This window comes from Narcine bancroftii, chromosome 1, assembly GCF_036971445.1.
Source record: "Narcine bancroftii isolate sNarBan1 chromosome 1, sNarBan1.hap1, whole genome shotgun sequence".
NCBI classification, from domain to species: Eukaryota; Metazoa; Chordata; class Chondrichthyes; order Torpediniformes; family Narcinidae; genus Narcine; species Narcine bancroftii.
Genome location: NC_091469.1, coordinates 60,019,798 through 60,042,772, shown reverse-complemented (window position 1 = coordinate 60,042,772; position 22,975 = coordinate 60,019,798). Strand labels below are relative to the sequence as shown.

At 40.2% G+C, this 22,975-nt stretch overlaps 1 protein-coding gene across 1 annotated transcript in view; it reads left to right on the top strand.

Annotated features, from left to right (window-relative positions):
• Nucleotides 1–22,975, top strand: part of fbn2a (fibrillin 2a) — a 353,303-nt gene that overhangs the window by 9,347 nt on the left and 320,981 nt on the right. The window contains exons 4-6 of the mRNA XM_069927980.1: nucleotides 6,035–6,133; nucleotides 6,481–6,576; nucleotides 21,170–21,265. Of these exons, the coding sequence (XP_069784081.1) occupies nucleotides 6,035–6,133; nucleotides 6,481–6,576; nucleotides 21,170–21,265 (291 nt within the window). The remainder of the gene's footprint in view (nucleotides 1–6,034; nucleotides 6,134–6,480; nucleotides 6,577–21,169; nucleotides 21,266–22,975) is intronic.

Sequence of the window (22,975 nt, the reverse complement as noted above, 5' to 3'; positions counted from 1 at the left end):
AGAAAATTTCTGGACCAACAGTCTGACTGTTAAGGAACTCTGGAGGTGCCAGGGTGGATGTGGGTGAGGTGGAACTGAGTGTCATAACCATGATGTAGAAACTAAAGTTTGCTTTCAAACTTTTCCAAGGAGCAAGAAGTCGAAAAGGGGACAGGATGTGGGAGGTTAGAGGAATGAAAGCTTTAGTAGTATGATGGTTGTGGACATCAGGTGCAAGAATTTATTGCAACCACATACCAAATTAATGATGCCGGTGTATGAATGGAAACATAATAAGGTGATTGTGAGTAAACAAAAGTAGAATCGGGTGACTGTGGTGCTGCCCAGTTGACTGAGGCGATGGTGAAAAATGCTTTCTCAATCACGTCCAAGGTCAAACTTAAGTCAAGAAAGACAAAAAAAATTCTTTTTTTCTAAAAAAATGACTAAGATTATAATTAATGAGTCTGATAATCGATAGTACTTGGGCAGATTTATGATTGGAGGGTTTCAAATGAATTTAGGGCTTGAATTTGAAAGGAAGCAAGGATACACCTTTGCAGATGAACGTGAACCTGGAGATAAAATTTTAGCTTGTGGTGTCAAAGGGTTTTGAATGGATGGGTAATGATGTAGATTTGAAGGAATGTTAGAATGAGAACATTGAAAATATGAAGTTGATGGAAGAACAGGAAGTGATGGATAGAATACTGGAGCAATTGGGATCAAAGGACCACAGATCATGTGTTATATAATCATGTTTTACATGATCTGTGGCCAACACATTATAAGAAATTTACATTTTTAAACAAATACTTTAATAAGTTAAAACAAAGCATTTTGAAGTGACTAAAAATGATATCCATGTCTTTCATTGGACAAGGAATAAAGGGCCCTGTCAAGCACGTATTTCACTTTGGCTTTAGACTTTAAATTCAATTCAGCAAATGGAACGAACAAAAGGCCTCACAGATTCAACTATGTTGGAAAGTCTCATATCAGTTCCAAGTGGCATAAGGCCACAAAACAATCTATTGGCGTGGTGCTCATTTATCAGAATCAGTTAACATAGTGAGAAGGTCTAAATTAAAAAAAAACCTGGCTAGTACAGTGGAGTTCATAGCTGAACTAAGTTCCCTGTTCAGTTTTTAGGAGCTGATTATTATATTTGGGAGAGACAATATCAACTTGGAGGTATTTTTTTTCAATTATATTTTATATTATTTTTCAAATATTGTATTATCCTGAATACGTTGATGAGTACACTTGTGTCCAATTTTTATTCATCTTTTAAAGATGTTTAATGTACCTGCTGCTTGTGTAAAATATTAATTGCAAGCTAAAAGTTGGAAAGGTGCAAAGAATTAATATAATTAGTGACCAGGAGGGTTATATTTAGTCAAGTACATATCTAGTCTGCATTTCGTCTCCTTGATGTAGAATTGATGCATGGTGTATAGCAACATTCTTTTAAAGGAATCACAGCAAATTGCTCACTCATCTGGAAGCAATGATTGGGTCTTGGACAGGAAAGATAAAGGAAGTATATGACAATTGTTTCATCTTCTATGGTCTCGTGCAATGCCGGACTGAGACCACCTGCAAATTGGTAGAACAACACCTCATATTCTGAGTAAGCACCCTCCAACCAGGTGGTATTAACATCGACTTCTTAGGTTTCTGTTCAGCCCCCCCCTGCAACATCTTTCCCTATATCTCCTTTCCTCTAGCTCTGTCTTTTCCCTTTCCTTCTGCCTCCAGCTCTCATTCACAGAGCCACCTGCCCCCCCCCCCCCCCGATCAATTCTCACCTTTCCTGTCCTTCTACCCATGCCCAATTTTGTTCTTTAGCCTGTGGACCTGTGCTTCTCCCCCAGCTCTATCTTCACTCCTCCCCGAGCCTTTTAATTCAGGCTCGCTCTTTGCTTTTCTTGAAGAAGGGCTCTGGCGTGAAACATTATTTGTATATCCTTACCTCCTATGGATGCTGTATGACCTGCTGTGCTCCCAGCGTTTTTGTGTTTTTACTATAATCACAGCATTTGCAGATGTTTTGTGTTTTACTTCAGTTTCATCTTTGCTTTTCAAGAAAGGATCATGGAATATTAAGATATTCTTTCCCCATGAATGCATAAAAAATTTAAAATACTGCATTTCGAATGCATTATAATTTTTGAAACATGTTGCTGGAATATCATTTGATATTGCCCTTGATCTTCTGATGAGAGATGAACAATCAATAATAGCATCATTGCGTGAAGTGAATTTGTCGACAGACTTTTGACAGAATTTACATAATCAGTTCTGGCCACTAGAAATAAAGAGAAGTCAGCACAGAATCTTCTATGGGGTCTGGGATGTGTGTGAAGAGAGTAAATAGTGTGTGGGGAGAAATTTATTCTGTGCTTAGAGATAATTGAGTATGGGGTTAGGGATGCAAGAGATTGAAAATACTAGAATCTGGAGCAAAAAAAACTAGAGGAACTTGGTAGGTAGAGAGACAAGTATGAGGGGGTGGAAGAAAGTAATTGTTGATGTTTCAAATTGAGACGCATCATAATTGAAGTGGAGATGGAAGATATTCAATAAAAAGAGGAAATGGTTGGATTGATACAGGGCCAGCAGGTGATAGTTGGACTGAAAAGGCAATCTGAACATGTGGCATCAGGTGGTTGAGAAGAAGGGGATGGAGCTGGGAAACAGTGAGGCGGGTATTTGGTGGATCAAGGGCAAATGGAGCCAGATGGGGGAAGGAAATCTTAAGGGTGCAATATTTGGGTAGAAGATGGGTGATCAGGAGGGGTAGGGAGGTGAAAGTAGGTAATGTGAAAGTTAGAGGGGGTATAAGGTAAAGGAATAAAACTGGAAATGAATAGAATGAGAGGGTGGGAAGACGGGGGATGTTGATTTAAAATTGGAAAATTCAATGTTCATAGCTTGTCAACTACCCAGACAGAACATGAAGTAGTGTTCTTCTAGTTTGACAGATTGGTATGGGCAGGGGACTTTAAATGATGTGTCGCTGAGAGCTTCGGAATACCTTTGCATTCAGCACAGGTTGTGCTTGGTATGTGCTTGGTCTTGCCAGTGTAGACGAGGCCTTGCTGGGAGCACTAAATGTAGAAACTGATGTTATTAGGAGGTGCACATTAATCTTTGGCTCAACTTGAAGGGCTGTTTAGTATAGTCGATGGTGATGAGTATAAGAATAAGTGTTGCACTTTGTGCATTTGCAGGAGAAGGTGTTAGGGTCAAGGGAAAGATGAGGAGGGAGTCACAGAAGAAGTGGAAAGGAGTTGGGAGGGAAAATGTGGCTAGTGATGAGATTTAATTTGTAGCTTGTAGAACTGATTAAAGATGATGTGATGGAAGTGGGGATTGGAAGGGTAAAAACAGGTATAGGACTACTGTTTCTGTTTGGAGAAAGAGGGAGTAGAGAACAAGTCTGAGAATCAAAGGAATGTGAGAGAGCGAGAGTGCCATCTACCACAGTTGAGGGGAAGCCATATTTGCTGAGAAGAGTGCATTGCATGTGTCTTGGAATGGAAAGGATAATGTTGAGAGGAGATGTGGTGAAAACGAAGAAACTTGGAGAAAGGCATGGCATCCTTGCAAAAGACAAGATGTGAAGAGGTGTTGTAGTCATTGGGTTTATAGATGATATCAATGGATAGTTTGTCTCCTGAGATGGAGACAGAGATGCAGAGAAGGGAGAGAAATGTCAGAAATAGTCCAAGTGAATTTGAGATTGATGTGAAACTTAACACAGATGATAAAATTAATGAATTCCACATTGGTTCAAAAACTAGCATCAAGCAGTGGTGTAATGAGTTGGGGAATGGTACCAGAAAAGGTTTGTTCTATGTAGCAAATGGTAAAACGGGGACGTAGCTAGGACCATGCAAGTGCCTATGGAAGAAGTGAGAAGATTCAAAATAGTTGTTAAGAGTAAGAACAAAGTCTGTAAGGCAAATGAGAGTTTGTTAGTGGAGGAGGAACAGGTTGGATCTTTGTTACAGATTAAGGCAAATGTCTTTAAGACCTTTCTGGTAGAGGTGTTGATGAATAGAGAATCCATCATTAACTTGACATAATGGGCTCTAAGGAATTAAAAGTTGCTAAAATGGAAGACGAGAAGTATCTTGGATCTAGGTGAGAAGAGACTATACGAAGGCATACAGGAGTGAGTCAAGATATGAGGTGGTTGGTTCATTGGGGCCAGAACAGGGAGAAATGATGGGCCTACCAGGACAGTCCTGTTCATGGATCTTAGGTACGAGATAGAAGTGGTAAATCTGAGGTTGGGACTGTTTCAGGTTGGAGAATGTGGTGAGGAAATGTGATGAATCTGTGACAGTGTGGGGGACAGTGGCCTGGTGTTGGTTGGTGAGATCAAGTTTCAGGAATAGGTGTGTGGAGGTATCCAGATCAGTTGTCTGGCTTCTGCAAAATAGAAGTTAGTGTGCCAGACTCTAATAGTCCTTTTCTCTTAGTTTGGAGTTCCTAGCGTTTTACAGAATAGAAACAGGATCTTCAGCTCAACTGTCCAAGCAGTAGATCTTCTCCAGAAGTATATTTGTCTCCATACAGCTGCTTTGGTGTACCTTTGCTGGTTCCTGCCATGTACGGTTGTATTTTACTTTCTTCTAATTTAGGAATTTTACCTGAGGATCAGTTTTAACTTCCTCCAATGACAATTATGATCATTGTTCCTATAATGCTCTCCCACTGAAACTTTAATCAACTGGCCAGGCTAATTCCTTAGTACAAGGTCCAGAACAATTCCCTTACCTAGTTGAATTATCCACATATTCTTTCAAGAAACCCTCCTGGATGTGCCTAATCCATTCTTCCCCATGCTAAAGGAGTTCTGGTCTATATTGGGGAAGCTGAAATCAATCCTACAACGACCATTTTGTATTGACATCTTTCCGAGATCTGCCTTCATATCTGTTCCTCTCTCTCCCACTGGCTGTAATTGGTGCAAAACGAGTGGAATGCTGCATGTTTGGATGGGGTGAGACTGTAGTGGATGAGGGGAGTGGAAAAGTTTAGGTGGTTGATGTCACAACAGCAATTGGGAATATTAAATGGGACTGCATTGGAACTGAATTTTGAGTCAGAATGCAACATGCTGATATTACTTTATGACACATTTATTGAAACTGAACCAGAAAAATCTTCCAACCAACAATTTCATATGAGAATTCAATTCAATTTTTAATTAAAATTTTTTTTTAGACAGACAGCACGGTAACAGGCCCTTTTGGCCCACGAGCCCATCCCACCCAATTACATCTGATTAACTTAAAACCCCATATATTTTGAATGGTGGGAGGAAACTAGAGTCCCCGGAGAAAGCCCACGCAGACTTGGGCAGAATGTACAACTTCTTACAGACAGTGCGAGATTCAAACCCAATTCGCTGGCGCTGTAACAGCATTGCCCTAACCGCTGCGCTAACCATGCTGTCCTTTTGTGTATACAAATTGTGTATACAAAGTAACATGTAGAGAGAAATTACCTTAGAAATAAAATAGAAAGATTAAAACCAAGTTTGCTCTTCTCATATTTAGCAATAATTAAAATGGAAGATTTCACATTGATAGTATTTGCAGTGTTCGAGATTGCTGCACAACAATTAAGATTTGCATGCCAGTTAAATTATTATTTACAGTTGAATGGTCAAGCCTTAGCTTTTCTGGTATGTTCAATGCCACATGATGGGTAAGTGCAGATTTACAGATTTAGCGGTAGAAAATTTTGACTTTTCTCCCCACTGTTGCCATTTGACCCATTGAGTTCCAACAGGAGATCATGTTTTGCTCATAACCTTTTAATCTGGACAAAATACCATTGCAGCATAGCTTCTGCGTAACTCCCACAGCAATTTGTGTTTGTAACTGTTTTTATACAGAGTTGTATATTACTATCTAAATTGGTTCTTAATAAAGGTGAGCCAATATAATCCAATCTAGGGAATGCATTAGTTGATGTCATAAATCCCAGAAATTAAAGATTTTCTTCACGTGTATCTAATATTTCTCACTTGTAGCTATTTGTCGAAATACCTGTGGAGATGGATTCTGCTCACGCCCCAACATGTGCACCTGTTCCAATGGACAAATCTCTCCGAGCTGTGGGACTAAATCTCGTAGGTTTCTGAACATTTTTTAAAACATTTTAGAAGTCTTATTACTTACACCTAACACTGTAGGTTGAATGAGACTTTAGATTGTATACTTCAACAGCTCATATGAGTAAGCTTATGTAAAGGGTTTTTTTGTGATCCATTGTTATAAAGGGAGTTTTTTAAAAAAATCTCTTCATGATTCACTGAATTGTAAAATTAAATGACTTGGCCTATATTGTTGGAAAGTCTACCTGATATTTCATAAAACTTTACAATAAAAGAATCATTGTATTTTGTAATGATTTTATGATTATAATAATTTCTAATTCAGTACTCGCTGGAGATTAATGATAAATTAATACTTGTAGTTCAACAATGCAACATCAGATGCATGAATGGAGGGAATTGTGCAGAAAACCATTGCCAGTGCCAGAAAGGATACACGGGCACCCACTGTGGACAGCGTAAGTATATTTTACTGATGGATATGTGATAAAATTGATAGTTCAAGTGAAAGATTAGAAGGCATCACTGTGGTTCAGTGCAAGGAAAGTTAAATTCCATGCACAAAGTTTGCTAGTTTTAATCAATAGATATTTTGTTGTTATGAGCTTTTTATAAATGTTGCAATAGAATTCTACCATTCACTATTAAACAGCAACGTAAATGTATTTTTAAAAAAATATTCTCTGATTAACATTTTGAAAACAAATTTGCTAATAGGACTGAATTTAATAACATTAGCAATAGCTTGGATTTTTCAGAGAAATATGAGCCATTAATTGAAGAGTGGCCATGTATTTTTTTTGTTTCTTTCAATTTTTTAATTAATTTGTTGTTAAAAGAAGCTGTTCTATTTTAAAATTTGGATGCTATTCATTTCAATAGGCTTTTTACATGTTATTGAATGTAAGTATCACCAAATAAACATTCACATTCAAAAAATAATTGTTTTATTGGACTTTCTTCTTTGGCTTGGCTTCGCGGACGAAGATTTATGGAGGGGGTAAATGTCCACGTCAGCTGCAGGCTCGTTTGTGGCTGACAAGTCCGATGCGGGACAGGCAGACACGGTTGCAGGGGAAAATTGGTTGGTTGGGGTTGGGTGTTGGGTTTTTAACTGATGAAAAATTCAGTCTTTAAGGATTAGTACACATGTAACATATGACTAACCTTTCTGTATGTGGCTCGTTGGGAACATCTCGGATAGCTAAAATTAAAGTAGTCACTACCTTAAAGAAAGTGGCATCTTTTGTAGCAAGTGTTCTATCACACAGAAGTAAGATTTAGGATCTATTAAACAGAATGTTTTTTCTTTTCTTTGGCTTCGCGGACGAAGATTTATGGAGGGGTAATATCCACGTCAGCTGCAGGCTCGTTTTTGGCTGACAAGTCCGATGCGGGACAGGTAGACACGGTTGCAGCGGTTGCAAGGGAAAATTGGTTGGTTGGGGTTGGGTGTTGGGCTTTTTCCTCCTTTGTCTTCTGTCGGTGAGGTGGGCTCTGCGGTCTTCTTCAAAGGAGGTTGCTGCCCGCCGAACTGTGAGGCGCTAAGATGCACGGTTTGAGGCGATATCAGCCCACTGGTGGTGGTCAATGTGGCAGGCACCAAGAGATTTCTTTAGGCAGTCCTTGTACCTCTTCTTTGGTGCACCTCTGTCATGGTGGCCAGTGGAGAGCTCGCCATATAACACGATCTTGGGAAGGCGATGGTCCTCCATTCTGGAGACGTGACCTACCCAGTGCAGGGCTTTGGCAAATACTAGAGCGCCTCGGATGCCCCCCAAAGTTTCTCAACATGGTTATCCAACTGCACGAAAACCAACAAGGTCAGGTCAGATACAGCAATGAGCTCTCTGAACCCTTCTCCATTAACAATGGCGTGAAGCAAGGCTGCGTTCTTGCACCAGCCCTCTTTTCAATCTTCTTCAGCATGATGCTGAAACAAGCCATGAAAAACCTCAACAATGTAGACGCTGTTTACATCCGGTACCGCACGGATGGCAGTTTCTTCAATCTGAGGCACCTGCAAGCTCACACCAAGACACAAGAGCAACTTGTCCGTGAACGACTCTTTGCAGACGATGCCGCTTTAGTTGCCCATTCAGAGCCAGCTCTTCAGCGCTTGACGTTCTGTTTTGCGGAAACTGCCAAAATGTTTGGCCTGGAAGTCAGCCTGAAGAAAACTGAGGTCCTCCATCAGCCAGCTCCCCACCATGACTACCAGCCCCCCCACATCTCCATCGGGCACACAAAACTCAAAACGGTCAACCAGTTTACCTATCTCGGCTGCACCATTTCATCGGATGCAAGGATCGACAACGAGATAGACAACAAACTCGCCAAGGCAAATAGCGCCTTTGGAAGACTACACAAAAGAGTCTGGAAAAACAACCAACTGAAAAACTTCACAAAGATTAGCGTATACAGAGCCGTTGTCATACCCACACTCCTGTTCGGCTCCGAATCATGGGTCCTCTACCGGCATCACCTACAGCTCCTAGAACGCTTCCACCAGCGTTGTCTCCATTCCATCCTCAACATTCATTGGAGCGACTTCATCCCTAACATCGAAGTACTTGAGAACAGAATGTTTATATTTTTTAAAAATCAAGTGAAATTAGTCCTGAACACCTGGGATTCAATATCTATACTAGAAAATCCATAGAGATCCACCCTCATCTTTCTTAACTCCAACGAGAATAGGCCCAGAGGCATGAAATGCTCCTCTTGTGTTAACCCTCTCAACTCTGAGATTGTTCTCATAAGCCTCCTGAACATCCTTCCTCCATATCCTGCTTGATTAGAAGACCCAAAACTCCTCACAATACCCTAAATATGATTTTACAAACACCTTGTAAAGCCTCAGGTTTGCCTTTATATGGGAGGGTGTCACATGATGGACTAGTGGCCGGTAGGGGAATACCAGCCCTCTCCAGAAAAGAAGAAATAAAGTGAAGAAAATACAAAGTTCAAGAAATACAAAACATAACAAATAAAAGATAAAGTTGTAGTGAAAAGAAAGAAAACTGCATCCAAGAAGGAAAAAGTAAAAACAATGGGGAAAAAAAGAAGAAAAGACACTGGAAGAGAAAGGAGAAGCCCTTACCTGCATGAAGAAACTGGGAGCTGTCATGCAGAAGAGAGCCCGTTCTCCGAGCTTGGTGACGACCCTGCAGAGTCGCGACCCCCCCCCCTCCCCCGCCACCGCTGGACTGCAAAAACAAAAGTGCGTTTCCTAAGGAGAAGGAGAACACCGACGGCAGGAGGGTTCAGCTGAGAAGCGGGCAAACACAATGCGACCAGCTGAAGGATGCCCAACACCAGGGCTCTCAGCTGGAAGAAGAGGAAAGTGACAGGAAAGAGAGTGAAAGGAAAGAAGAGCAGCAGCAGGAGGCCCAACAGATGAGTAGCCCAGAAGAAGAGGACAAACAGCAAGAAGCCAAGCAAGAAGAAGCCCAGCAAAATGAGACAAGCAACTCATCAGGAAAGTCAGAAGAGACACAGATACAAGGAAGAGAAGAAGAAGACGCAAATACAGGGTGTAGACACAGAAGAAGAGGAAGAAGATCAAGATCTGCACAGAGAAATAGAAGTAAAATAGATGGACAGAATATAGATAAATTTTTTTTCAAGAACAAATGAGAGCATTAAAAGAATGGTTGACATTAGAATTTAGTGAAATGAAAAGAAAAAGGAAAAGTACAGAAGAAAAAGTGAATAGAATAGAGCTGGTCATGACACAAATAGGGAAAAGATTAGAAAATGTGGAAGAATGATAAATGGCTGTAGAAATGGAAGTGAATGACTTAAGAAAATTGGAAGAAAGTGATAAAAAAGTTAGAGTCACAGGAGTTGTTCGCTCAGAAAATTGATATGATGGAAAATTATAGTAGGCTAAACAACATAAAAATAGTGGGCCTAAAGGAAGATGAAGAAGGAACAGATATGAAGGAATTTATAAAAGAATGGATCCCAAAGGGCCTGGGAATGACAGAAATACAGGAAGGAATGGAAATAGGAAGGGCACAAAGAACACGAGCCCCAAAACCACAGACACATCAAAAACCAAGATACGTTTTAGTAAACTTTTTGAGATAGAAGACAAGAGAAAATATAATGGAGTGGGGAAGGAATAAAATTAGAGAAGACAATAAACCATTGGAATACAAGGGTCAAAAAATATTTTTTACCAAGACATAAGTTTTGAACTCTTAAAGAAGAGGAAGGAGTTTAATACAGCAAAATTGATCCTATGGAAAAAAGGTTATAAATTTATGTTAAGATATCCAGCTGTGCTTAAAATATTTATCCTGGGGGAGCAAAACAGACTGTTCTCGGATCCGGAGGAAGCACGAGAATTTGCAGAACGCCTGAAAGACAGAAGGAGAGATGAAGAGATGTAACAAGAATGAAGAATGGTGATAAAATACATATAAACATGTAAAAATAATGTATATGTAAGAACTAAAGAAGGGAAAAATAAGGGAATAAAGGAAGTAAGGAGGAAAAAAAAGAGGGTGAGCTTTGTTACATGTGTATTTTAAAAAAAAGTCTTTTCTGGGGGGGTTGGGTGGGAGAGAATAACCGTCACTGCGAAATCTGTTGACGCTTGCGAGTGGGTTCACAATTCAAATGGAGAGGGGAGTTGTGGTTACCTGGCAAGGGATAAGGGGCAGCTCAGAGAGGAGGGGGGGCGATTTGGGGCTAAGGGGATATTGGATGTGGGAGTTGTTGAAGTATTTTATGTTTTAAATGTGTTGTCATACATTGAGTTTAAAAAGGGAAAACTGAGAGATGAAAGCGGAAATTAGGTGTAAACAGAGTATGAGATGGCCATGTTGAATTATATGGCTATAAATATTAATGGAATACATAACCAAATTAAATGGAAGAGGCTATTAAATTTACTGAAAAAAATTAAAAAAAATAGATATAGCATTTGTGCAGGAAACACATCTAACTGAAATGGAACATAATAAATTAAAGAGACTGAGTAGGGCAAGTAGTGGCAGCATCATATAATTCAAAAGCTAGAGGTGTAGCTATATTGATTAATAAAATAGAGGAAGAAATAATAGATCCAGCAGGGAGGTATGTAATGATAAAGTGTCAGATATATTCAGAATTCTGGAATTTGATCAATATATATGCACCTAATGAAGAGAATCAAAAGTTTATGCAAGATTCTTTTTGAAGATTGAATATATAACCTTAATATATATTGATAGGAGGGGATTTTAACCATAATTTGGATCCAATGTTGGATAAAACTGGACAAAAGACTAGCAAAAAGAATAAAGTGGCCAAATTTATGGTTAAATCAATGCAGGAAATGAAACTTATGGATATATGGAGGAGGCAGCACCCAAGGGAGAAGGAATACTCATATTATTCGAGTAGGCATAAACATACTCAAGGATTGATATGTTTTTGTTGTCGGCCCATATTAAAGGAGAGTTAGGAAAACTGAATATAAAGCTAGGTTCCTATCTGATCACTCACCCCTGTTATTAGCAATAGAACTGGAGGACATCCCAACAAGAACATATAGATGGAGGTTAAACTCCATGCTACTTAAAAGGCAGGAATTTAGAGAGTTTATTGAACGCCAAATTAAAATGTACTTTGAAATAAATATGGAATCAGTGAAAGATGAAAAAGGACTATAATCGGGAAATAGAACAGTTGGAAAGGGAGATAGTAAGTACAGAAAAGGAACTAGCAACAAGGGATGATATATAACAAAAAGAAGAGAATTGGCGGACAAAAAAATAAAATACAAAACATTACAAACGTATATCTTTCTTTGGCTTGGCTTCGCGGACGAAGATTTATGGAGGGGGTAAAAAGTCCACATCAGCTGCAGGCTCGTTTGTGGCTGACCAGTCCGATGCGGGACAGGCAGACACGATTGCAGCGGTTGCAAGGGAAAATTGGTTGGTTGGGGTTGGATGTTGGGTTTTTCCTCCTTTGCCTTTTGTCAGTGAGGTGGGCTCTGCGGTCTTCTTCAAAGGAGGCTGCTGCCCGCCAAACTGTGAGGCGCCAAGATGCACGGTTTGAGGCGTTATCAGCCCACTGGCGGTGGTCAATGTGGCAGGCAGCAAGAGATTTCTTTAGGCAGTCCTTGTACCTTTTCTTTGGTGCACCTCTGTCACGGTGGCCAGTGGCGAGCTCGCCAAATAATACGATCTTGGGAAGGCGATGGTCCTCCATTCTGGAGACGTGACCCATCCAGCGCAGCTGGATCTTCAGCAGCGTGGACTCGATGCTGTCGACCTCTGCCATCTCGAGTACCTCGACGTTAGAGGTGTGAGCGCTCCAATGGATGTTGAGGATGGAGCGGAGACAACGCTGGTGGAAGCGTTCTAGGAGCCGTAGGTGATGCCGGTAGAGGACCCATGATTCGGAGCCGAACAGGAGTGTGGATATGACAACGGCTCTGTATACGCTTATCTTTGTGAGGTTTTTCAGTTGGTTGTTTTTCCAGACTCTTTTGTGTAGTCTTCCAAAGGCGCTATTTGCCTTGGCGAGTCTGTTGTCTATCTCATTGTCGATCCTTGCATCTGATGAAATGGTGCAGCCGAGATAGGTAAACTGGTTGACCGTTTTGAGTTTTGTGTGCCCGATGGAGATGTGGGGGGGCTGGTAGTCATGGTGGGGAGCTGGCTGATGGAGGACCTCAGTTTTCTTCAGGCTGACTTCCAGGCCAAACATTTTGGCAGTTTCCGCAAAGCAGGACGTCAAGCGCTGAAGAGCTGGCTCTGAATGGGCAACTAAAGCGGCATCATCTGCAAAGAGTAGTTCACGGACAAGTTTCTCTTGTGTCTTGGTGTGAGCTTGCAGGCGCCTCAGATTGAAGAGACTGCCATCCGTGCGGTACCGGATGTAAACAGCGTCTTCATTGTTGGGGTCTTTCATGGCTTGGTTCAGCATCATGCTGAAGAAGATTGAAAAGAGGGTTGGTGCGAGAACACAGCCTTGCTTCACGCCATTGTTAATGGAGAAGGGTTCAGAGAGCTCATTGCTGTATCTGACCCGACCTTGTTGGTTTTCGTGCAGTTGGATAATCATGTTGAGGAACTTTGGGGGACGTCCGATGCGCTCTAGTATTTGCCAAAGCCCTTTCCTGCTCACGGTGTCGAAGGCTTTGGTGAGGTCAACAAAGGTGATGTAGAGTCCTTTGTTTTGTTCTCTGCACTTTTCTTGGAGCTGTCTGAGGGCAAAGACCATGTCAGTGGTTCCTCTGTTTGCGCGAAAGCCGCACTGTGATTCTGGGAGAATATTCTCGGCGACACTAGGTATTATTCTATTTAGTAGAATCCTAGCGAAGATTTTGCCTGCAATGGAGAGCAACGTGATTCCCCTGTAGTTTGAGCAGTCTGATTTCTCGCCTTTGTTTTTGTACAGGGTGATGATGGTGGCATCACGAAGATCCTGAGGCAGTTTACCTTGGTCCCAACAAAGCTTGAAAAACTCATGCAGTTTGGCATGCAGAGTTTTGCCGCCAGCCTTCCAGACTTCTGGGGGGATTCCATCCATACCTGCTGCTTTGCCACTTTTCAGTTGTTCGATTGCCTTATATGTCTCATCCAGGGTGGGAACCTCATCCAGCTCTAGCCTTAGGGGCTGTTGAGGGAGCTGGAGCAGGGCGGAATCTTGGAAAGAGATTGGAAGTGTTCTGACCATCGGTTGAGGATGGAGATCTTGTCGCTGAGGAGGACTTTGCCATCTGAGCTGCGCAGCGGGCTTTGGACTTGGGGTGAGGAGCCGTACACAGCCTTTAGAGCCTCGTAGAAACCCCTGAAGTCGCCAATGTCCGCGCTGAGCTGTGTTCGTTTGGTGAGGCTAGTCCACCACTCATTTTGGATCTCCCGGAGTTTGCGCTGAAGATGGCTGCATGCGCGACGGAAGGCTTGTTTTTTCTCTGGACAGGACGGCTTTGTAAGGTGAGCCTGGTGGGCAGCTCGCTTCTTTGCCAGCAGCTCCTGGATTTCCTGGCTGTTTTCGTCAAACCAGTCCTTGTTTTTCCTGGAGGAGAAGCCCAGTACCTCTTCAGTGGATTGCAGTATGGTAGTCTTCAACTGATCCCAGAGGGTTTCAGGGGACGGGTCCGTGAGGCGGGTTGCAACGTCGAGCTTTGCTTTGAGGTTTGCCTGGAAGTTTCCTCTCGCTTCGTCTGACTGCAGTTTTCCAACATTGAACCTCTTTCTGGGGGCTTTATTGTTCCTGGGCTTTGGCTTGAAGTGAAGGTTGAGCTTGCAGCGAACCAGCCGGTGGTCAGTGTGGCATTCCGCGCTAGGCATGACCCTGGTGTGGAGCACATCTTGTTTGTCACTTTCTCGCACCAGGATGTAGTCCAGGAGGTGCCAGTGTTTGGATCGGGGATGCATCCAGGTGGTCTTAAGGCTGTCCCTCTGCTGAAAAAGGGTGTTTGTAATGACAAGCCGCTGTTCTGCGCAGAGCTCCAACAGGAGGCGCCCATTGTCGTTGCACTTGCCGACGCCATGCTTGCCCAGGATTCCTGGCCAGGTTTCTGAGTCTTTGCCGACACGAGCGTTGAAGTCGCCCAGGATGACAACCTTGTCGGCTGTAGGGGTACGTTGGATGAGGTTGCACAGGTCGGTGTAGAACTTGTTCTTTTCTGCTGGTTCCGCCTGGAGGGTTGGAGCATAGACACTGATGAGGGTGATGTGACGCTTGTTTTGAAGTGGGAGTCGCATGGACATGATTCGGTCCGAGAGGCCTGTCGGAAGGTTTTCGAGTTTGGAGGCAATGAAGCTCTTGACCATGAAGCCTACACCGGATAGGCGTCGTTCATCCGAAGGCTTGCCAGACCAGTAGAGTGTGTAGCCCGCGCCGCGTTCTTGGAGGCTGCCTACATCTGCCAGGCGGACTTCACTGAGAGCGGCTATGTCGATGTCAAGTCTGAGGAGTTCATGTGCAATGAGGGCAGACCGACGTTCAGGTCGGTGGCTGTCAGTCTTGTCTAGCATGGTTCTGATGTTCCAGCATGCTAGCTTGAGTTTGTGAGCATCTTTTGAGGGGGAGGACGTATATATTAATTGGATTAAAGCATTACATAATGGACCATTGGAGAAGGTAACAGTAAATGGATATGTATCGAACCAATTTAAATTAAGTAGGTCAACTAGGCAGGGATGTCCATTATCTCTCTCACTGTTCACTTTAGCAATAGAACCATTGGCAGAAGTGATAAGAACAGAAAATAAAATAAAAGGGATAAAAATAAAGGAGTATAAAATCAGTTTATTTGCAGATGACATCATAGTATACTTAACAGAACCTGAAATATCAATAAAAGAACTACATAAGAAATTGAAGGAATATGGAGAAATATTGGGGTACAAGATCAGTGCAAATAAAAGTGAAGTGATACCAATGAGTAATACGGATTATACAGAATTTAAAAAAGAATCACCATTTAAATGGCAAACACAAGCAATGCGATACCTAGGTATTAGGTTAGATAATAATTTAAGCCACTTGTACAAATTAAATTATCAACCACTAATAAAGAAATTGCAGGAAGACTTAGAACATTGGAAAGAATTAGCGCTAACGTTGATAGGGAGGGTAAATTGCATTAAAATGAATGTCTTCTCAAGGATACAATACTTATTTCAATCATTACCAATTCCTTTAACAGAGAAATTCTTTAATGAACTGAAGAGAATAATGAGGAAATTTTTATGGAAAGGGGGGATCCCAGGATAGCATTAGATAAATTAACAGAGAGGTACAACCAAAGTGGTTTGCAGTTACCAAACTTTAAAAATTATTATAGAGCAGCACAATTAAGTTATTTAACAGATTTTTATCAGTCAAGGGAAAAACCAGATTGGACTAAGATAGAGCTAGATAAAATAGGGGAGAAGGTACTGGAACATGTACTTTATAAGTGGGATGAAAAGCTGGTACGATATAAAAGCTCACCAGTATTGCATCATTTACTCAAATATGGAAGAAGATTCACTTAGAAAGGAAAAAAAAACAAATTACCAAATACCAAAATTATTATTGACGCAAAATCAGCTAATCCCTTTTACAATGGATAACCTTTCCTTTAGAGAATGGGAGAGAAAAGGAATTAAAAGAATAGAAAATTGTTTTTTTTGGGGAAATAATTTATTAACATTTGAACAAATGAAGTACAAATATGGACTAACTCATGGTACAATGTTTGATACCATCAACTGAAAGCCTACTTAAAGGATAAATTGGGAAACAGACTGAGATGACCAGAAGGAAACAGCTTTGAATATGTGATCACAGACAATGATAATGAAAAGATTTATAACGAACATGTACATCAAGCTGCAAGAGAAGGAAAATGATGAAATAAGCTATAAACCCAAACAAAAGTGGGAAAAAGATTTAAACATAAAGATAAAAAATGAAACATGGGAAAAGTTATGTTCTGGAACTATGAAGAATACAATAAACACAAGGTTATGCATGATACAGTATAATATATATCACACCCCAAAAGTTAAAATAATGGGATCCAACATTATCAGATAGATGTTTTCACTGTAAGAAGGAAATGGGAACAACAGTACATGCAATTTGGGCATGTGAGAAAGTGGAAAAGTTTTGGGAAGATCTAAATCAGGTATTAAATAACATCACATAAAGCAACATACCAAAAAATCCAGAGATCTTTCTTCTAAGTAATATAAGAAGTAAGGAATTAGGCCTCAAACTCGATGAAGTGCAAAAAAGATTTATTATGATCGCCTTAGCTGTAGCAAAAAAAATGTATAATGTCAACTTGGAAATCAGAAGAGAGCCTGAGAATACAGCAATGGTACATGGAAATGATTGAATGTATTCCATTGGAAAAAAAAATAACATATAATTTAAAAAATAAAGTCACATTATTGAACAAATTTGGGAACTGTACATGGAACATAACAGAGGGGGCTTGCCTCAGACTTCCACCCCCTAAAATGATAAGAAGACAAAATGACTTGATCCAGTGTGTAAAAGTAGATGACACATTTTTCTTGTTTATTTTCATTGTGTGATGACATTGCTTAATAGTTGTATTGTATATGTTGAATGTTTATTGGTTTTGGAGGGGGGTGGGAAGGGAGGAGGGAAGATGGGGGGAAAAAAGGGGAGAAAATGCCACTGTATATATTTAAGAGGGAAATGTTTGTATGTTTGATGTGGTTTGCAGTGTGAAAAATAAAAAAAAATATTAAAAAGGTTTGCCTTTATATTCCAGTGCTCTAAAATGAATGCTAACATTGCATTTGCCTTTCTTAGTACTGACTCATCCTACAAGTTAACCTTTAGGTAAACCTGTGCTAGGACTCCCAAATCCTTTTTAACCCCCACTTTTGAATTCTTTGTTTATTTGGAAAATAGTGTACTTCTTTATTCCTTTTACCAAAGTGGGTGGTCATATAGTTCCTTGCGTTGCTTTCTATCTGTCACTTTAATGCCCATTCTTCCAAACTATCCAAGTCCCTCTGCAAAATCCTTTCTTCCTCAGTACTCCTTGTCCCTCCATCTATTTTCATATCCTTTTCAAATTTTTCCACAAAGCCATCAATTTAGTCTCCTAACTTATTACATACAGTGTGAAATGTAGACGACCAACACAGATCCTGTAGAATACCACTAGTTGCCAGCAGCCAATCAGAAAAGGTCCCCGTATTCCCACTCTTTCTCTTCTGCCATTCAGCCAACATTTTATCCAAGCTATTACCTTTTTTGTAATGCCATTGGCTCCCATCTTGTTTATCAGTGTCACGTGCGACATTTTGACAAAGGCCTTCTAAAAAATCAAATAAACAATATCCACTCATTCTCTTTTGTCCTACTTGATTATTCATCAAAGAACTCCAACTGATTTGTCAAGAAACAACTTTCCTGAAGATCAACTATGCTGATCTGCTTGTTTTATCTTGTGGTTTCAAGTACTCTGAAACCTTGCCCTTTAGAGTCCATTAAGGACTCTAAAATCTTGCCAATCACTGAAGATGGGCTGTATTTTGCCTCTCTCCTTTCTTAGAGTGGATTGTCATTTGAAATTTTCCAGTCCTTTTGAAATATTCCCAACTCTAGTCATTCCTGAAAGATCACAACAAATATGTTCATAATCTCTTCAGCTATCATTTTCAGCATCCTGGGGTGTAGTCTGTCTGGTCCAGGTGACTTATCTACCTTCAGCTGCTCAAGCACATCTCTTTCGTAATAGTGACTACACTCACTTTTTTCCCCTGACTCTGTAGAATTTCTGGGATTTCATTGGTGTTTTCCACAGTGAAGACTGATACAAAATACCTATTCCAATTACCCACCATTTCTTTGCTCCCCATTACCACTTCTCTAGCATAATTTTCCTGTCGTCCCAATATCCACTCTTGTCTCGTTTATTCTTTATATCTTGTGTAGCTTTTAAAACAAAACTTTTGATGTTCTCTTTTATGTGATTGGCTATCTTACTTGCATGTTTCTTTTCCCCTTATTGCTTTTAAGTTCCCTTTTGGTGTCTTTTAAAAATTACCCAATCGTCCAACTTCATACTATTTTTTTGCAATACCATATGTCCTCTATTTTCCTTTTATGCTGTATTTTACTTCCCTTGTCAGTCATGGATGACATGTGGGACAGGCTTTTTTTGTTGGAGAAAATATGGGAATTTTGCTGTGGAGGTCAGTGAGTCAATGTCTGGCCTATGGCATTTCACAGCCATTAATTTCAGGAAATGGAAGGTAGTGTGCCAATCAGCAAAGGTGGGTTTCCAAACCTAAATTCTAAGATCAGCATTTTTAAGTCACTGGTGATATTTGCATTTTTGTTAACAAATCAGACTTCTAGTTGCACATAGTTCATCAATTTTGGCCTCTGATTAAATAAGCTGTTGAAGTAACTTCTTTTGTTGGAAACATTTTTAGTTAATTAAAGCTAATTTCAAATAAAAATAATGCTGCAACTTCAGAGAGATAACTGAAATAATACTCGAATTTCAAGGTTTATCTGACCCATTATTAAATTGCTGAGTGTTTTCCTCAATTTGAGAGATAAAGACCCAATTCCACTCTTCTCTCGTGTACTCTTGTATTTCTCCTTCACGTCTGTGAATTTTCCTTCAAGTCAGGAGAGCCATTATTTATTCTGGAGAGTGATCTTTGCCCACTCTAATGTTATTGTTGTTTTTTCCTGCTGCAAAGTTATTTTTGGGGGGATATGTGAAGAATAATCAGTGGAAGTTACTGCTGTAAAATTTAATTTCGTGCTATCATGAACATAACAACTTGAAAAGACTGGTGCTGTAGATTTATATTGCTTCAGTTGGACGTCACCATGATCTACCCTGATAATTTTTCCAAAATTACATGCTGGTCCCTTGTAAGGCACCAAAATTGTTTTTGATTTAGATCTATTTTAAATTAATTATATTTGGATTGTTGTAAAGTTAGTAACCTGCGTATATCACATATTGCACAGAATGGCTCTTCAACTGAAAACATTCTAAGTAAATTAACTTTCATAAGAGTTTCTTGAAGAGCTTTCAGTTAAATTAGTTGCAGAGGGACATCCAAACATTCCCTTGTGATGACAGGAATTTCATTGAGCACATCTCTTCTTCACCAGCACTTCAGAATTTGAGTGTATAGATGATTGTTTCAAATAGCCTCAATAATACTGCTGTCGATGTGACTACTGACCAGTGGCACTCACATCCACAGTGATGAAGTGTTTTGAAGCATATCAGTTCCTGTCTGAGTGGCAACATGGATCCGTTCCAATTTGCCTACTGCAGCAACAGCTCTCTGCCAATGCTGTCTCACTGGCTCTACACAAAACCCTCAAACACCTGGACAGTAAAGATGCATATATCAGAATGCTCTTTATTAACTACAGTTTGGCATTTAACTCCATCATCCCCTCAAAACTAATAAGCAAACTTCAAGACCTGGGCCTCACTATCTCACTATGTAATTGGATCCTCGATTTCCTCACCTCCAGACCCGAATCTCCTCCACAATTTGCATCAACACTGGTGCATCATAGGGCTGCATACCTAGCCCAGTGATCTACTCGCTTTACACCTATGACTGTGTGACTTGGTGCGACAACATAAATTTGCTGACAATACCACGTTAGTAGGCTGTTTAAAAGGGCATAAGGATAGAGATTGAAAACTTGGCTGAATGGCGTACTAACAACAACTTCTCTCTCAATGTCACTAAAACCAAGGAGCAGATTGTAGAGTTCAGAAAGAGAAAACCATACATGTATGATACAGTGATTATCAGGGGATCAGATGTGTAGAGAGTGAGCAAATTTAAAAATTCTTGGCGGTGGGGGGGGGGGGTGGTCACTATCTCTTGAGGAGCTTTCCTGAACCCAACGTACAATTGTCATTGTGGGGGGAAAAAAAAGCATGTCAACATCTCTATTGTTTGTGGAGGTTCAGTATGACATTGGAAATCTTAGGATATACTTCTACAGATGTGTGTTGACTGGCTGCATCAAGGCCTGGTATGGGGGCATCAATAACTCTGAGCAGAAAGCCCTGCAAAAGATAGTAGACACAGCCCACCATTACATCACAGGCATGACTCTCCTCATCATTAAGAAAATCAACATGGACTGCTACTCTCAGAGAGCAACAGCAATAATCAAGGATCCACATCACCCAGCACATGTCCTGTTTTCACTGCTGCAGTAGGAAAGAGACATAGGTGCCACAAGACATGTACAATCATGTTTAGGAACAGTTGCTATCCCTCCACCATCAAATTCCTAAAGAATACTCATTCAGAGGCCCCTTTAAGAATTCTAAATTTTCATATTATTTATTACTGAATATAATTTCAGTATTGCAATCAGTTTGTTTACATTCTTTTTTGTGGGTGTATCTATTTTTGTTGAGTACAGTTACTGATAAGTAGAAATTCTACCTTGTGTGCAGGAAAAAATAATTTCAGAGTTGTATGTGATATTATCTTTGTACTCTGACAATCAATTATAACTTGACCTTGGATTGTAAAATATCTACTTTCTTTGTTACAGCTGTCTGTGAAAATGGTTGCCAGAATGGTGGACGCTGTATTGGACCAAATCGTTGTGCCTGTGTCTATGGATTTACTGGCCCCCAGTGTGAGAGAGGTAAGATGTCTTCATTGATCTCTACAGATGGGTTCATGCATTCAAGAAACATAAAAGTAATGAAAGATGCCCTGAATTTCTAAAATAAAGCAGAGATGTGGAAAAAAAATTAAAGACATCTGCCATGGTAGTCACCAAGAGCCTTGTAATGATTAAATAATGTCCATCTTAAAGGTATATGATTCTGTTTGATATACTGAGCATATGCATTTAGATGGTAAGCTCCACTTCTGGCATTTGCTGATTTCAAATTAGAATTGAGCATTGGAATTGGTATTGGAATGAAATCAATTTAAGAAGAACTCTTTTGGTAGAACCTAATGTTGGCATTTGAATAAGCATTTGCATTATTTGGCATTTAACCATAATTCCTTTCTTTGGCTTGGCTTCACGGACGAAGATTTATGGAGGGGTAAATGTCCATGTCAGCTGCAGGCTCGTTTGTGGCTGACAAGTCCAATGCGGGACAGGCAGACACGGTTGCAGCGGTTGCAGGGGATAATTTGTTGGTTGGGGTTGGGTGTTGGGTTTTTCCTCCTTTGTCTAATGAATTGTTACTGCTGATCTTTTACTGTTAATGTCCTCAAATCTATCAGTCTGGTTGTTCTTAAAAACACTCAATTCAAAAAGATAATTTTATTAAATAATAGATGCATTCGGTGAAGTGTCCACGTCCAGTATTGACCAAGTATAATTCCAATTAAATTCCCAAGGCCTTTACCTGAACTGAAGAGTGAACTGCAAACTATTGAAGGTGGGTTGCAGATGAGGCAGACTAAATTACGGAATAGTAATCATGAATTTTTATAGCAACTTACAAAAATCAGAAGACAAATTTATGAGTCTGGAAACTATGTCACAAATACTGCTACTTTTGGGGGAAAGAAAAAGATGAATAACTGGAATGATATTGAGTACTATTGCCTAGCAACATCGAGCACTTCATTTTCTCTTCCACACAGTCAAGGAATTGTAGCCCCAGTATTTTTTTTTGCTCAATCCAGCTCCTCTAGGTAGCACATTGCCTTCGTTGATGGAGTGGACTGTTTCTGGACCCTTAATATATTTGCCACCATAACCACCTTTTTTCTCCATTTTCTGACATCATAATCACCTTTTTTCTCCATTTTCTGACATCCGTCATTCATGATCCTTGCCTCTGCTGTCTCACTGATGTTTCTCTCTTTACAGGCCATGTATAAAAACAAATGATTTCGAGTGTGAGGGGAGAGAGTCAATCTGTGAAACAGTGGGGATAAGGGATATAGCGTGGGAGGAGAGTAAAGACAAGACAGGAGATGACATGGCATGTATGGTCTTGACCAAAATAAAATTGAGCTGGCGATTTAATATTGCATAGTTCGCATTTTCCAAAATAAGATACAAAATAGGAAAGGAGTTAGAAATTGTTAGCAGATAATTTGGTAATTTTTTTTGCCTTGAAAACATTGGTGAGGTGCCGGAGGATTGGAGGGTAGCTCATGTTGTTCCATTGTTTAAAAAAAGATTCCAAAATTAAACCAGGGAATTATGGGATGCAATGGTTATTGGAAGGTGTTCTAAGAGATCAAACATATTGTACAAGTATTTGGAAAGTCAGAGATAGTCAACATGACGTTGTGTGTGATAGGTTGTGTTTAACCAATCTGATAGTTTTTTGAGGAGGTTACCAGGGAAGTTGAAGGAAAGACTGGTTGTTGTTTACATGGA